General features: G+C 38.5%; 3 protein-coding genes across 3 annotated transcripts; 1 reads left to right on the top strand and 2 right to left on the bottom strand.

The window, feature by feature from the left end:
* The first annotated feature begins 904 nt into the window (after positions 1-904).
* LOC126800131 (agamous-like MADS-box protein AGL29) lies at positions 905-1,603 on the top strand. The gene has a single exon (XM_050527419.1). The coding sequence runs from the start codon at positions 905-907 to the stop codon at positions 1,601-1,603; it is 699 nt and encodes a 232-aa protein (XP_050383376.1).
* A 7,258-nt stretch (positions 1,604-8,861) lies between these two features.
* Positions 8,862-14,471, bottom strand: LOC126798770 (uncharacterized). The gene is made up of 8 exons (XM_050525821.1): positions 14,307-14,471; positions 13,586-13,908; positions 13,306-13,391; positions 12,921-13,067; positions 12,562-12,664; positions 12,149-12,261; positions 11,779-11,889; positions 8,862-9,434 (listed from the first exon to the last, which is right to left on the bottom strand). The coding sequence occupies exons 2-7, from the start codon at positions 13,818-13,820 to the stop codon at positions 11,797-11,799; spliced, it is 777 nt and encodes a 258-aa protein (XP_050381778.1). The 5' UTR covers positions 13,821-13,908; positions 14,307-14,471; the 3' UTR covers positions 8,862-9,434; positions 11,779-11,796.
* A 644-nt stretch (positions 14,472-15,115) lies between these two features.
* On the bottom strand, positions 15,116-16,740 carry LOC126799831 (pectinesterase inhibitor 10). Its single transcript, XM_050527086.1, has 2 exons — positions 16,247-16,740; positions 15,116-15,482 (listed from the first exon to the last, which is right to left on the bottom strand). The coding sequence occupies exons 1-2, from the start codon at positions 16,546-16,548 to the stop codon at positions 15,386-15,388; spliced, it is 399 nt and encodes a 132-aa protein (XP_050383043.1). The 5' UTR covers positions 16,549-16,740; the 3' UTR covers positions 15,116-15,385.
* Positions 16,741-16,993: the final 253 nt, after the last annotated feature.

Raw genomic sequence — 16,993 nt, 5'->3', positions numbered from 1 at the left:
TGCATATATTACTACAAACATAGCCTTTCATTGAAAGATTTTATGTAGTAGTGATAGTAGATGATGCATGCGGTTTAATGTACCGATCAATTTCTATAATAACATGAATTATCTGCATACATGCTAGCTAGGCATTGGTTTATACATAGGCGGATCTAGGAATTAAATTTAGTCTAGGCTAATTCAGTCCCTTATAAGAATTTTTTGTTTGTCAATGTTGTTTTTGGGGTTAAAATGTGTATTATCTTGAACCCTATTTTTTTAAAAGGGAGAAAAATAATCAGGTAAGAAAACAAGAAGTAAGTAAATGCTAATAGAAAGTAGGAAAACAAAGGGAGAAAATTTCGGAAATATAGAGAGGAAATAGTAAAAAGAGAAGAAAAATTGAAGGGAGAAAAGAAAACATAGGAAATAGAGGGTAAGAAAATAGAAAGAAAATTGAATGCATGATTCGAGCCCAGGACGTGGTGGAGGCTCCAAGTTGAATATGAATGCAATAAGCCAACTGAGATGCATACTGTATGTACAAATAAAACATATTACTTAGATTTCTCTCTGCAGCCTAGGCTGCCCACTAAACAGATCCGCCCTGGGTTTATATAACCACTATTTCAGCCTTCATTGGAGGGAAATCTGCAATTTAAGTAAAAGAAATGAGGGTACGCAGAAAAATTAAAGGAGAATTGCAATTAATTTCCTGACTGTAAGGCAAAGTATAATTTGTGAAACAAAATCGCAAAATCTTTTTCTGACCAATTAAGCAACGTAATATCCTTACTCAAATATTTAGGAATCAAATTACTTCATATTACATACACAACTAATTAATACTCTATATTACGTACACAATACTTCCCATTATAATACAACATGATACTACTTTTCCTTTACAGAGCTTTGAATCATGGCTAAACCGGACTATAACAATGTCCAGTCTTCCCCCGTGGATGTACTAAACAATACCAATGCATTACTGCCACCACCGTCAGTGAAGAAAACCAAAGGCCGAAGAAGGGTGGAAATCAAGAAGGTGGAAGCAGCCAGCAACCGCCATGTCACCTTCTCGAAGCGCAAGAAGGGCCTTTTCAACAAGGCAGCGGAACTGAGCCTCTTGACCGGCGCAGAAACTGCAGCGATAGTAGTTTCCGGCAATGGAAGGATGTTCGGCTTCGGCAGCTCCAGTTGTGAGGACGTCATCCACCGTTACCTTGCGGACAGCAACTCTCAAATAGGAGTGGAGTCGGATCGTCGCAGCAGATACGTGAACTCGGCTCATTTGGCAAAGCTAAGGCAGCAGCTATTGGAGGCCCGGAGGCAGTTGGAGGAGGAGAAGAAGCGGGCAACAATGATACAGCAGAGGAAACAGGCGGCTGGAGTGGCGGTACCCGCCGAGTTGTGGTGGGAGGAGGAGATGATGGATCAAACCCCAGAGGAGTTACAGAGTTACAGTGAGGCGTTGCATAGGCTGAAGAGTGATGTGGAGAGGAGAGCTCAACAGAAGATTCTGAATGTTCCATGCAGCTACACGTCGCTAATGGATGGTAGAGTTGTCATGGGTGAGAATTATATAAACAATAGTAATAGCAATATGAACACCATGTAGTTGGATTTATCATAGTCGTGTTACTCTTTCGTTATATTTCAGGTTTGCTTTTTCTTAACTGGAAATTATAACAATCGTTTGTTTGATTTTACTGTTAGTTTGGTGCTCCATCATGCCTTTTGTAGTTATGTTTATTCAGATGTGGTATGGTCGTATGGATGTGTTCATTGGATTGGTTGGGATTGATTGGTACGTAAGGGGAGTCTTACAAAAGTTATTATCTCCTGATTTCTATTTAATTAATTTGATTGGAATGATATGCAATTAAGCTTCGATTCACAACTCTTCACTTGCTCGCTGTGGAATATTAGAGAGACAGAGACTAAGCATGGCCATGCTTTGGTGTTAGCATCTCGTGCAAACTTTTACTAAAGGTAATAGGCAATTAGGAGTTCTGCCAACTCAAGGCATGCGTCCACGTTCGTAGCCTTGTTTCTCCTATAGAAGTAAGGCAGTTAGGAGTTGGAGCGAGTTCGCAGTTTCTTGCAAAGTTTTTTGCAGATTATTTATGACTTGATAGAGCAAATACATATAAAACTAGAGCATTTGATGGCATGAAACTGTCTCAGGGAGTAAATGATGCTTTATCAACCAAAACGCTTGTAAAATTATATTAAAATCCTCACACTATAGGTTAATTGAATTCATATTTTAATAAATAAAGGATATACAAGTAATAACAAAATAATAGACAAAAATAAATTTATACGAAAAGAGATGATAATGTGGATGAGTTAACTACATTCCCCACATGTATTAGAAGTAAAATTTTAAAAGAAAAGAGATAATAATGCTAATGTGTTTCAGAATGAAATAATTGTGTATTATTGAATGATATGAGGGCATATATATATAGACATTACATTACCTGAATCCCGCAAGATTCGGAGTCCTAATTTATGCAAATATATCTCTAACATGAAACCTAATAAGGCTAAGACACACATAAGGGTAGAATAATAATTCTCCCGGAACACTCCCTCTTGTGTCGCATGCCTAGGTTGCATGGTGCACACATCGTTGTCTCGGTAAAAACCTTGTCAAGAAAAATAAAAACATCTTGGGTAAAAACAAAAGCTTGATCGAAGGGAAAAAGAACACAACGCACCGTCTACATTTGATAGCATCATGTGTGGTAGACTCCCCTTGAAGTCTACGAAACAACTCCACCTGATTAGTGCCATAATCATGGAGTACAAAGAACAACGTATACAACGTTCATTACATGTTTCTCAAACGTAGTCTTGAGCCAATGATTAATCATTAATCTAGCCACATATTCTTAGATCATACATGTTATACTTAGCCAAACTTAGATCTTAGGAAACAAGATTGCATAACAACTCAAAACAAGAGTTTGCAATGAAAATCAGATTCTCGGGTAGAATGACCTTCACTCACTTAAACGGCCATAACTTATTCGTCAAAATAGGTATCAGCGAACCGTAAAATGTTCTAGAAAATAGAAACCCGTGGCTTTCCAATGACATAAATTTCAGAACCTAATTCGACCGGAGCAGTTCACAGTACTCTGTCAAATTTGACTGACTTGCAAATTTTCGGACAGAACTGTCATACTTTGCTAAAATGGCCATAACTCACTCCATATGATAGCTATGAACAAATGGTTGGTGTCCCTAAAAAGTAGACACATAGACCTTTCCAACGGTACCAATTTCACCATATTTATTTGAGTGAGCTGTCTTGTAGGTCTCATTGAAGTTGACCTACGAAACTGGACAGATTCTGATTTGTCACATTCAATGTGTCTTTCACAAAGAAATGGGGGAATGAACTAATGAAGGACTGATTTTGGTCCGAGATGGAACCGTACACATCATTTACGCTACCAGTGTCGACTACTACATCAAGGCGTACGTTGATATTGCTGGAGCTGCTGGCGGCGTTAGTGTGGATATGATTTGTGTTGGTTCACTAAGTGTAGAACTAAACCCATGTCAAGGGAGCAATGCAAGTCCAATGACGATGCATAGACGCAGAGTTAATCACGTCATAATAAAAGCAATAGTGTCCCAACAACACTTACATATATGAATCTATAGCTCATTGAATCTCTTCATCATTTTTACTTAGATGGAATAGAGAATCAAAAATTAGCTTTCATATGAACACATATGGGTATGAGTTCTTGCAATCGATTGTACTACGTTCTCTCGAACGTCGCAATCTGATTACATAAGCTTTCCGTGGTCTGGAGGCATTTAAAGTCCCTCGGACACTCTCATATCTGCGTCAAGATCCCTTTACAGATATTCTATGACCATTATCATATGCTGCAAATTAGTTTTCAAGGACACTATTACTGATCAAGTAGCGGAAAACAATTATGTCCATAACGAGAGAATATAACTCATCGTAGTCAATACTAGGATAATGACACAATATTTGCGCCATAAGTCCTGCATATATCGCATTACTTCATCTTTATCATTACAATTACGAACAACGACCAACATAATAAGTCTACTTCAGCCTGTATTGATTTTTTCCACTTCGGTCAAGTTTCTCATCGTTGATGCTTTACAACGGAATAAGAGCATAAGCGAATACATCATCAATCATGGGAGATCAATCCATTAAACACACCCGCGTGCTGTATACGATCAATTCGTGAGATTTCTATTCTTCTCTAACATCAACAAAATGAGTATGTAGCGTCCCACAGAAACTTAGTTGATACACATGTTTAGAGAATATCTCTTGATGATGAGCGAAATACTTGTGCCTACGCACATCGCTTGTTTCTGGTTTTGATTCCAGAGAATAATAGTCTCCCCCTATCTAGGTAGGAGCCAAGACCGAAGCTATGACCCTTACTAGTCCATCTTTTCGTTTGCCGCCCTTGTTTTGTGGTGCAATACCACAGGCGCCGACAACACCACATCGTACGATGGTGCCATCGCCGGCTTCCTTCCCACTGTCAGGGATGGTGCCAACGGTGCTAGGACCAGGTCATATGACATTTTCCCATATTCTGAGAGTTCCAACCTTACCGGCACATCACAACATTTATGTGTGATCTCGTCACTTTCGCAATATCGGTAAAGTCATTGAGCATCGAATATTTGACTTTCTGGAGGTAGATAATGCGTTGCACATTTGCTCACTTTGAGTAGTGCAGGATCTTAATGAGACATAGTGTCACACCACGTCAACTCCTGGCGTTAGAACCGGAATGTGAGCATTCCATATCTCCCCCTAACGACGGGAAATATGTCTCATCAAAGTGACCGTCTGCTAATATCGCATGATAGAGATCAACGGTTATAGATTGGAAATAGCGGACACGTGTTGGTGATTCATAAATCATAACCAACCAGAATACTTAATCATTTTAAGTAGAACCATTAAGATAACTACAATAGAGGCACATAAACAACTTTAGCCAAATAGGCGTTTAATGAAAATAACGTTGAGATCGTATCTAGTAACCATCTGGTACGCACTAAACGCTTGGCAAGTTGTGGGTCTAAAACTAATAAGTGTCGCTGCATGCAACATTATTACATATCCCCATGCAAAAATCGGCAGGTTTGTACCCATAACCAAGTCCGAGCTGTGCTGGATCGTGCAATGAATGAACCTGAGGAATAATATGTTCAACGACGATCCCAGTAGATATGAAAAACGAAATCATCAAAGTCGTGTAGGTGAACTCTCCAATGGTATCCAATCAAATAGATTTGAGAGGATGGGAAGGGTGGTGAGCCCTTAGTATGATGATCATAGCTAAAAACTTAGCAAATGCAGCGTTCCTTGTGGAAAGCAAAGGGACGTGTGACCAACGCGTCTATGCTCTTAACCTATACCATAAATATACCGAAAAATGTCCGCATTCGGTTGGATATGGTCCACTAATGTCACCTTAAATACTTTGTAAGAATGAAATGTTCTCGGTTGGAGCCTTAGCAAATAAGGACTTCCTTGAAATCTAGCAAAAGAACAAGCTTTGCAAAATGAGCGATGGGCATCAGAGATTGTCATGGAGGCATTAGAAAACACGGGAGGCATCACAAGCTCCTATGAATGAGGGGATGCCGCCACCGACGACCTGAATGCCATGGAGCCGCCGAGAGGGGCAGGCTCGGCCTCACCGTGTGGAGCACGGGTGAGGTGATCCTCCAATCGCTTCGTGAACATGAATAATAGATGATCATGTGAATTTCAAAGAACTCAAATCATCATATCTCGTTCAAAATGACAAAAAAATTATCATGTCAAAATCGAGGAGACAGCAAAACTGAACCCATGATTCAAAGAATATTGAGTTACATAAACCTACTGTTGCAGGCAAGCAAAGCTATGTCCACAGGCTAACAAAGCTACTGTCTAAGCTTGAAAAAGCTAATGTCAATGAAATCTGAAAGATTTATTCCTCTCCATTCTTAACACAAATATCAAGATGAAAATTCATCATTGGCATGTAGGGCCTTTAAAAACTTAGCAAGGCACGAAGATATAAAACACAATCTCCGCACGAGATCCGTAAAACAACTATCTGCACCGTAGGATAGTGTGGGTGGTTACGCAATTAGCAAGACACTCAATTTCACGGCGGGACATGCTCAAAATAAAATTAAGAGAGTCAACGACACGGTGAACTTCTTTAGACAATACGCCGTAGGATATTGTAAGAGGGGGGATTGAAACAAATGTGCAATCCCATCGAGTGTATCACATGGCAATATAACTACATTCTTCAACTTAAGAGTTGGAAAAACATGGTATTGGAGCAGTTGAATACCAAACAATTAGGGTGGAAAACCATCCATTTGGTGCGGGTGGTCACCAATAATAATAAAATCGTTTGAGCTATGAAACTACTTGGAGAAAACCAGAAAATTAACCGGAAAACCATGTCAAAATAACTCAAAATCGGGTGAAATTTGGACTGGAAAACGTGGTAGTAAAAACTGCGGAAATATGTCGGAAAAATGACAAGAAACGACGAAAATATCGTCGAAAACTCAGCGGAACTAGCGGCGCCGGTTGCCGGAAAACCGGCCGGCGGCAGTCAGAGCTGGCCGGCAAGGAGGCCGGGGCTACTGTCCGACAGGAGACGCTGGCAGGAACCGGATGGTGGCGCCGGAAACACCGGCAAGTGGCCGGAAGGCGTCCAAAATGCCGGAAAACATTCCGGAAACGCCGGAACAGTAACCGGGAAAAACAATGTCAATTTTGACGTTCCGAGGTTCGTTTTCCAAATTTCAAGGTCCAAAATCACAATGTAGTGCTATTGGGGTCTCATGTAACCCAAAAGCAGCCAATTTAAAAACCACGTGAGTTGCAAACGTTGACCATTCATGCTAAGTCAAGGCAAATAAAATTCTCACGAGATCATCTTTAAACAAGGAATACGAGAAATTTTATTGAATATGTCAACATTTAATACAACACAAACAAGCTTCTAATTCCAATAGACGATTTAAGCTAAAGTCGAGCAAGAATCATGGCAATGCCAACGTCATACTTGAAAAATAGTAAGCAGAAAACATAATCAAAATAGATTGACTAATCAAAAGTCTGTAGTAATAAAATCTTGCATATCGGATCGAGCGGAGCCGTAGCCTGAGGCTAAAAAATGTGCTTACTTGAGAATGGAAGAATGTTACGTTTCTATCTCCAAAATTCTCTCAAGAAATAGATACAGGTGCCAAAAATGGCATGTGTTTCTCGGATGTGGAGTATGGTTCAATGTCAACTCTGGTAATACAACGCCATATACGTTTATTAAATTACTTTAAGTATGTCCCATAGAATGTGTTATTTTTGGGATCTTTTGTCAACAAATAGTGCTGCATCAGAGTAATGAATCAACTCAAATAAATGAGTACGTAGACCTTGGGATTATCGTTTATAGACATGAGTTTAAGAAAACTCAAACATTCAAATAACAGTCGCGATGGCGACGCATCCATGAGAAACGAGGGTTGTATTGGTTTCGAATAATCGAAATATTCACGTATGTAACCGGAATTAGAAGGATTGTGATGTATATGATTACAAAATAATCGATGCATATCGGCGATTCTCATGATTGCATCCAAAACAACGGTGTACTCAGACAACCACACGAACTCGATTTCTTCTTTTTAAATAATAACGTGACTCCCCCAGGACCGTCACACGAAAAACGTCGACCAAGAGGGGAATCATATCCCTCTTTGGTCTTATCGGCGTTATAAGAATGCCAGAAAAGAAACATGAAGAAGGCTAATAGCGTCCGATAATTTTTATATATATGTTCAAAAACGGGAACGTTTATGAAAAATTTACCTTTGAAGGTTTATAGAAGACGATAGTAGCTTCTCTTGAACGAAGACTTTGCTTATGAAGTTCTCGTTTCTTGCGTGAATATGCGGGGGAAGCAATTTTGAATGCTTTGATGCGGGGACTTGCGGGGCAAAAAGATGTTTTTGCAGAGCGAATGCGGAGGAGACCCTGCGGGGCTGCGGGGGTTGCAGAGGCTGCGTGCAGGGGCTGCGGAGGCTGCGTGCAGGAGCGGTCGTCGACGGGAAGATGCCGGAGGCCGAAGACTAAGGCGGCCGGCGGTGGAGAGAAAAAAATAATCTAGGGCTCTAAAAGTTCAGGATTTTAGGGAAAAGTGCGTGATAACGTGTTTCAGAATGAAATAATTGTGTATTATTGAATGATATAGAGACCTATATATATAAGCATTACATCACCTGAATCCCGCATGATTCGGAGTTCTAATCTATTACAGAGATGTAAATCTATCTCTAACAGGAAACCTAATAAAACTAAGACACACACAATGGTAGAATAATAATTCTCCCGGAACATAATAGAAATTCTCTACATGATCTATCCGACGTTTTGTAAATAAAGTAATAAATTACCTCCCCACATTTTTTGGGAAAATAAAATCTCTTGAAAAAGAAATTCCCACACCCATCGGGTGTGGGCCAATGCTAGTAAGTCCTTGTAAGTTGTAATCGGAGACCCGGAGTAGCCAGTGAGACATGTGATCGGGTACTTTATAATCTTTCAGAATAGTCATGGAAATTAATTTACTTTGAATCAAGTTGCCAAGGGTTGGAGCTTCAGGAAACAAGAGAATAACAGCTCATGAAACTCTCTCTATACACATGCGCAGTCTATGGTATGCGAAGCAATATTGCAAATAATTAACCCATCTTTGCAAGGGAAAGCAGTAGGAGTAACTGAGTAAGGAACTGCAGAAGGAACAGAAAATAATTTTATACAAGTCACTGCGTTTCCAGCCCGGAAGCGGATGATCTAGAGACATTATAATTCAGTGCTATAAATCTATACAAAAAAGTTGCACAGCTCTTGCAGGCAGCATATGAACATGATCCTGCTCTGCTGAATGAGCATACTTCAATTGGAAATACTTATTCATGATTAAAAATTGCAGTTGACAAGAACGAATTCACAATCAATAGTACATGTATAGGTTTCTATAAGGCAAACCACACTGTTGCCATAGCTGTGCTCAGTTTGAAAACAAGTCCATTGCTCGAAGATTAGTACCTGTAGATTTACTTGGTGAGGAGAACAGACTGATCTTCCACATGATTACTGAATCAATACACTAATGCCACAGATGAAGTGAGATGGCCAAAGCAAAGCATGAACCTAACGAAAACACAAGGGAAAGTCTTGTGCCTGGCTTTAAGGATGCTATACTTGATGCAGATAATGTGTTGTGCCGCCACAAGTCACAGGAGTCTGTACACGTGGTGTCCCACCAATCTAAGAAAGCCAACAAACTATAGCTTTCCCTCTCTTACACTAAAAAAAATACACAAGCCACAGCAGAAATACCCTGGAGAAAATACAAGTAAACATTGAGAGATTCAGAGATTAGATTAGGACATAACAAAATATAAAAAAAAGCAAGAAAGAAATCTGAATCATACGAGTCCGGGTTTCTATATCATAACAGCGTCTAAGGGAACAAATATACAAGTGTAACTTCCATATAGTGGGGCACCTTGTGGCTATATTGAAGTATTTTTTTTTTTTAGGAAAGGCCTTTCTACCTTCACATTCTGTTGTTGTGTCCTTTATAATATGCTTTCCTACATTTTATTTGTTGTTGCAAACTGGTAACCTATTCACCCTTTGATGACCAAGAACCTTAAAGAGAAATAAATTTTCTCCTAATACCTGGGTACTAATAATAATAACCTATATCGATAAGAAGGAATTTGAACAATTATTTGGTTATGCCTATCAGAGTGGATGTATCTAAAGCTACCTTATTACGGGGGTTTTCATTTAATTCAGAATAAGCTTCAAAGATTAAGTTTCTTTAAGCTAATGAAAGTGAAGCTTTGTATTAGTGTTGTGGGGATCTTGACAGGACAAACATGAAATTATGGGGATTTTAGTTGTAAACATGTCAATGGAACATGGTGAGGAGACCGAAATGGGTGGCCTTCGAATAATGACTTACATGATATTAACCAAGCTCTCCCTTGCTAAAAATGATTGGACTTTGAGCAAATTTTACGGATAAAACTATCTAAAAGTGATCTAAGCCACAACTTGGAATTTAAAGAGAATCTCATTCATACTTAGTAACAAGCTAAAATCCATGAAAAAAAAAGGCAAGAGGCATAATCTGAGAACTGGCAATGGTCTTCAAGAAAATTTCTGGAGTGATCCCGTTCTAATTGGTTGATGGTAACAGAGAGGACATCCATAATGTTAGGCTGATCATTACATCAAACAAAACTGGTGAAACACTTAGATTATAACACGGACTTTTCCTTAATAATGGTCCAAACGCATCATGTATTCCTGCAGATCTGTTGAAGTATATGGAGGATAAAGATATTTGCACCAATTTTCTCATGTAAATGTTATTGTACAATTTACTTATAAAATGTTTTAATGAGATAGGAGCGACCTGATGCTCATTGATCTTTTGTTTGGACTATCCACATCCCATTGAAGTCTTTTCTTTGAACTATGTTTTTAACTTAAGCTCTTGTCCAATGAGCGACGTGTTTAAAGGAGTCTTATTTCCTGTTATATTTGCTTTTCCCCAGTGACTGATATGTGTCATAGTGGTCATACTGCTCAATTGTGATAAAGCTACAAGTGTGGCAACTATTTGCTATCTCTAACAGGAAAAAACAAAATAAACCTGTGCTGCATTGGTTAGCTACTTGCAAATTTTAAAACTATAACTCCTTCTGGTTCTTTCAATGGTGATTTATTTTCTGTCTTCTTCATTTTGTAGATCTGAAGCGGCTCTACAGTGATATATTTGTTCCTAATTTTAGCAAGTCTTCTGGCTTTAAGTTCCTTCTGCTTGCTGTTAAAAAAGGGTAGCTGCTAGCCAGCCTCTAACATAATGTAAATGTCTGCCACTCTTCTCTATCCAGTAAAATTGGTGCTGGTGGTGACAATAGAGATTGAAAAGGGGGATGCTTGCAGGTTTTAAGGTTTGTAGCTGATGTGGGGAAATTAGAAGTTTTGACTTGAAAATTGGGGTTCTTCTGTTTGGGCTAAAATTTTGCGTGTGGGTAAAGGTATATTTCAGATCCTCATTCATTGAGATGGATTCAGCTATTGCTGCTCAACTTGTGGAAATAAATAGTGATGTTTGCTATTATCTTGCTATTATTATTGGAGGTTGCTGATTATTCATACAAAGCTGCACCTTCAAGGTGGCAATGACATGCATCCAACGAGATAAGCTTCAGGTAACATTACCTAATCTGAAACTTCGTTAGTTCGGTCCACCTCTTCACTTAATTTGTAATCTTAAACACATCTACTGGGAGAAGAAAATTGCTGCATATTGAAGCCACGGCCCTGAACTTGTAACTCATATTCTGGAAGACCCTCCATGTAGACTGGCTCTTTCTTTATGGATAACACTGATGGGACTCATGGGGCTAGACATGTTTTAGTTGGTAGTAACTAGTAACTATGAATGTTCTTCATTGTTTAGTATATTTTTAGTTGTTACCATCAGTTTACCCCCACCCAAAAATAGAAGAACAAGAAGAAAAGAGCATCGCAAGTACATGGGTATTCAAAACATCCCAGAAAAGAGAATGAAAAGCTTAACCAATACAGGAAGAAATACGTCAATAATCAAGAAAGTAACAAGATGATATGAAAAAGCAGTTAGAGAATATGGAATTGCTTACATGATATAACACTTTCAACTAATAAAGGCCCAACATTCTCAGCTCCGTCACATGGTTGGGGTCTAGCTCAGGGGCATTTTTATTATCTTCTCGGTCTTCTACAACATATTCCTGGCATCATAATTTTTTTTGATATATCAGTTAGCTGATAACAAGAAATATATTTACTTGCCAAAAACCTTCAGATTACAGTGATCTTTGGTATATATGGTAGCATTCCTTATGAAGCGTCATGTTACATACAGGGGATCAACTATATCTAGTTAAGAGTCTACTGAACAAATCTACTTCTAACAAAAAGATGTAGAGAAAGATGCCAGTTAAATTCAAAAGGCATCCCATATTAAGCTCAAAGGATGAGGTACAGTACCTTTGTCAATTCCTGTTTTGCAAGAACATGGTAATGACGTTCATTGATTCTCTGTCCACAGATTATGGCTATGAAGAAACCGTAGAGCAAACCCACCAAAACAATAGCTAAGACTGCAAACAAAATAGTGATGCGATTAACTTTCTACCTTAAGAACTAGGCAAAGTTTGTTCACAGTAACAAATATCAATAATCATAACCTTTGACATCGTACATTCCCCAAGGAAATAATGTTTTGAACTATTTGTGTGATGATACTTAAAAAATATAAAATAAAAGAATAGTTTTAAATTCTCATGACTGGTGATTATCTGAATGTGTGTGCACACACGCTCGTGTCTTATTCCGTGTTTGGTGAGAGAACATATATACACATATTTTAAAGGTCAGCGGGAAGCCAGTGATTTGCATACCAGCCATTGTATAAAACCCATATGGGTGTTCTTCATAACCAAACATTTCCCGTAGTTCCTCTCCATAAAATTTGTATACCAGCACTCCCAAGAATGCCACAATCTGATTAAAGAAACGATTCAAAGAGATTCATCAAGGTGAATACTAACAAGGAGCTGATCTTCAAAAGCAGCAGCAACAAAGCAAGATTCACATTAACTGAGTCTTGCTAATCATATTGGGTTGTAAAGTGTCATCTCTTTTTTATTCTCTTATGTCCCTATCTTGGCAGAACTTCAGAAAGCACCAAACTCTTTTAAAATGGGGGAGAAGACCTATTTGATAAATTGATATTGATAACAGTAAATTGTTAACATACCAGCTGAACGATAATAAAAATGAATGCATGGTCTCTAGCAACAAGAAACTGAAATTTCAGTCTTAACCACCAGCGATCTGGAGGTACATTAGCACGTAATATGAACACTTCCCTACATTCTGTACAATGGGCAAAAGCGAAGCCCTCCTGAGAAAACAAAAGAAATGGATATCAACACAAGCATAAGGTTTATAAACTGATATTCAGACCAAGGAAAATTAATGTGATTGCATTTGTATACACTACTACAAATCTTGATAGGATAAGATAAGACAGCCGTGTTAACATAGTAAAATGTGCAATTGCATTATTCTGAAGTGATCCATTCTATACAAAACATCAGCAGATCACAAAAAGATTCAGTGATGAGGAAAGAAATGATTGCCTTTGTGGACCTCCAGTTATCAAGGCATGATCTATGGACATACTTCTGGGTACCTCTGCAATGGCATGGAGCAATTAAGTCGTCTCCTGAACAAATAAAAAAACATACACTTTAAGAAACTAGAAACTCAAGCCAACAAAACAAAAATAGATCAAAAAGTTGCTGAGCTTATATTATCAGTGACCTGATAAGATACTTGTTTTCCATATCAATGGAATATCTCTCGAAACTTACTTGTGACAATAAATTCAAAGATACAACAAGAAGTCCAAGTAAAAACCTTCATTATCAAGGCAAATACGGCATTGTGGCTGCTCCGAATTCACCAACTTAGAACTCTCATTGACATCTAGATTCTGCGACTCTTCATCAGTAGCAGCAATGTCACCTAGCACAGTTGTAATTTCACGCGAGGACGACGCTTCAGCTAGTCTCTGTGGATTGCCAGACTGACTCAAGATAGGCTCGCACTCCGAACTATCGTCTACACGACCATCATTGGACACTAAATGCATGGTGACGGATGCCGAGTCAGGAACAAGAAGAAAAACTCATTGCTGGAGCTACAGCTCCTACAGACCATTTCAGTCCAAACCACAAAACCTATAAAATAAGAGAAATTGAACAGCAATGAGGCACATTCCAGTACACAATTAACAATAAGCAAAAATCCAAACTATGTATAAGGTTCAATTCTTCCTAGTTCTGACTTTGGCAATCATAACGAAACAAAATTTGCATAAAGTTTCAAACTTTATGTTCATAACAACGAATTGAGATCCAGCTTTCAAATTCTCCAATTACATGTTTACCTCAAATGGCTTGGAATTAAAAAAAAAAAAGCTTCCTTTCTTTCACAGCTTGATAATTATATAACTAATTCAGCGGAAGGATTGAGAATTGTATAACCTGATTGGAAACCCTAAAATGTGATAACAGAATCAAAACAATAAAGATTCAAAATTTCGAGCTGCAATTGAAATTTTCACATGGGGCTTTACCTGAAATTGAGCGATTCTGGGAGATCGGCGTGGCGTTGTAAGAATGCAGGCATTGATTTGCAGGATTGAAATTTTAGGGTTCTTAAATGGTGGACTTTTGAAGGTGATTCCCAATTGGGTTTTGATTATACCAAGTTTGAAGAAACGACTTTTCTTTGAAATTTATGTTTTGTTTTTTGGTCAATGAATTTATGTTTTTCTGCTGGACGGTATTCGGTTGAACATGTTTCTTTTTTTTTTTGGAGTGATCAGGGGGACCAATGAAATACAACCGAGTCGAGACGTCGGGGTATTATTGATTTTGTGCTCTTTAATACGGGGGTGTTTTGGGTATGTAAACATCACTGATTGGTCAATAGTGAATTATGAAGTTGTGAGTTGGATTCACGAAAGATTCCTCGTAGTTGTTTAACCGATCAAGAAATACTACATGGATCATTTAGAACGAGAAAACCCCAGAGAACAATTGTCATCTTCAACTCTTCGTCTCTCCATCTGGCGACGAGTTTAAAGGGTGTTGTTGTTGTATGTGATGGCGGAGAAGGTTATGTTGTCAATTGCTAGATGTGACTAATTTGTGCAAGCTAAAAGGTTACCGTGAGAAGTTGAGAACCAAATAAATCATATATTGATCAAACGGGACCGATTGCAGTGTCATCTCATTGTTATATGATGTGATTTTAACGTAGTTGAAAATGTTTAACCTAATATAATCATTGTGAGATTAAGGTTGAAAGGTTATAGAAGTGGATAAATTTTTCTTGAACGTGTTTTGGTCTACACTGATATAAAAGAAAGAAAAGTTGAACTTCGGCCGGAGTAAGTTGTAGTTCATAGATAAACTTTTTGAAATAGATTGTAGACAATATTGTGAGTGTACAAAGAATTTAAACTTAAGCTAAAGAATTTAGCTACATCACTCATTCATTTCTACTCAGAACTGACACAGAAAGTACTCAGAAAAATCATGTGAGACGCAAAGAGGCCTAGTTAATTGACAAGGTTAGCAAATCATGTAAATTAGCAGTGATCACTTGCAGCTTTGAATCTCTACCAAAACTTTCAAGCCAATATATATGTCACACTTTGAGTGCTGCTCCTGATGAGGATCTGTTCTCTAGTTGATAAGGAGACTTGGTACAGCAGTTGCAGCATCTTTCTATGAACCACTCTAACCTGTTTCCAAAGCCATAGAACAGCTAGCAGTCAAACTCTGGTAAAACCATAAGTTAACTTTGCTGAGAAATACCTTAGTTAAAACTTAAAAGAGAAGGGTGGTGTTTGGAAGGGTCAATGCCTCAATGCAGTGCCTAGCTACCAATCAATAAGCTGGTACAGTAAGAGTTTCTCTTAAGGTTGTTATTGCCTTATTGGGTAGTAAGTTACTAACTAGTAATATCTCAACTTTGACTGGTTGGTGTTGGAATTGATCTGGGAAAAGGTCACATGCTTCTCAAATGAAGGAGAGCTAACTAGCCTAGAACAAACCAACTAGTCAAGAACACCTAACAAGGCCTTGTACAAAGATCAGTTGCCTCAATTTGCAGCATTGCTTGTGATATCACTCTAGTACGTACTACTGTTCTGATTTCCAGAATCTATCTGGGTTCTTTCTAAACATTATGGTACGCGGTTTTCCCAAAATATTAACAAATCCTATAATGGAGATCGACTACACACAATAATTTTACTTCATCGTGGAATGCACCCTTTTTAATGTTCTTGTTTCTCTTTCCCGCAAAATGCATATACCTGAGATCACATTAATCCACATAAATTTGATACATGACCACTGAGGCTAGAAATGTTTTGGCTGTTGTTTCAGAGATCCTAAATGGTATGGTATGCATGGTAAGGAAAATAACTACTGATTTCATCACATTCATGCATATGATCATCAATGCTATCCAGAATTTGTAATGCAGAAAAGAGGGACTTACAAGTCTGTAAGGCAGGAGCTCCTGGAATCCAACTGATCTGGCGCCGGCCTACTATAATCCAAGGAGAATGTTGATGGTGCCACTCTGGGACTAGGCTGCAGCTTCTCAGGGAGCAGAAGAGGGAGATTCTCGGCTGACGTGTGGCTTGAAGGAGGGGAGAAAGGCGGCGACAGTGACGGAGACGGCGAGAATAAGTACTTTTGGTTGCCGGGTCCAACACTGATGGGAAGTGGTGAGGGCGGTGTTGGAGGTGATGATGTTGGAGAAGCATAGAGTGCTTTTTTCTCATCATCACTCTCCATTGAAACGAATCTCACAATGGAGAATTGGTTTGATCCGTTTTTCTTTATTTGGCCTTGGAGACCCTTGTTCTCCTTTCCCGGGAGTTTATGTTCGTTTGAATCGTAGGTATAAACCTAACGGTCATGGGGATGCTCTTGTTCAGCTGCTCGCTCATTCTTGCTTCCCAAGTAGCTAGGTAACTTAATTTCCTTCTTCGGCTTTTAGTTAAAGTTGCTAGTTGCTACACTTTGGGCTTTGACTATCTAATATAGTATGGTGAACTTTCTTGTTTATGTAATTAATAAGGTGGATGATGTAATAAAACCACTCGATCTTGGTTTACCAAGCTTGCAGTTATACCAAAACTTTGTAATAGGTTAAACATTCAGGCACATGCAGCATTTTAGTAGTCAGTTTGTTCTCATATGTATATACTAGGATTATAATTGGAATTGAAAAGTTCTT

This window comes from Argentina anserina, chromosome 6 (assembly GCF_933775445.1).
Source record: "Argentina anserina chromosome 6, drPotAnse1.1, whole genome shotgun sequence".
In the NCBI taxonomy this organism is placed as follows: Eukaryota; Viridiplantae; Streptophyta; class Magnoliopsida; order Rosales; family Rosaceae; genus Argentina; species Argentina anserina.
This window is presented reverse-complemented; position numbering and strand designations above follow the sequence as displayed.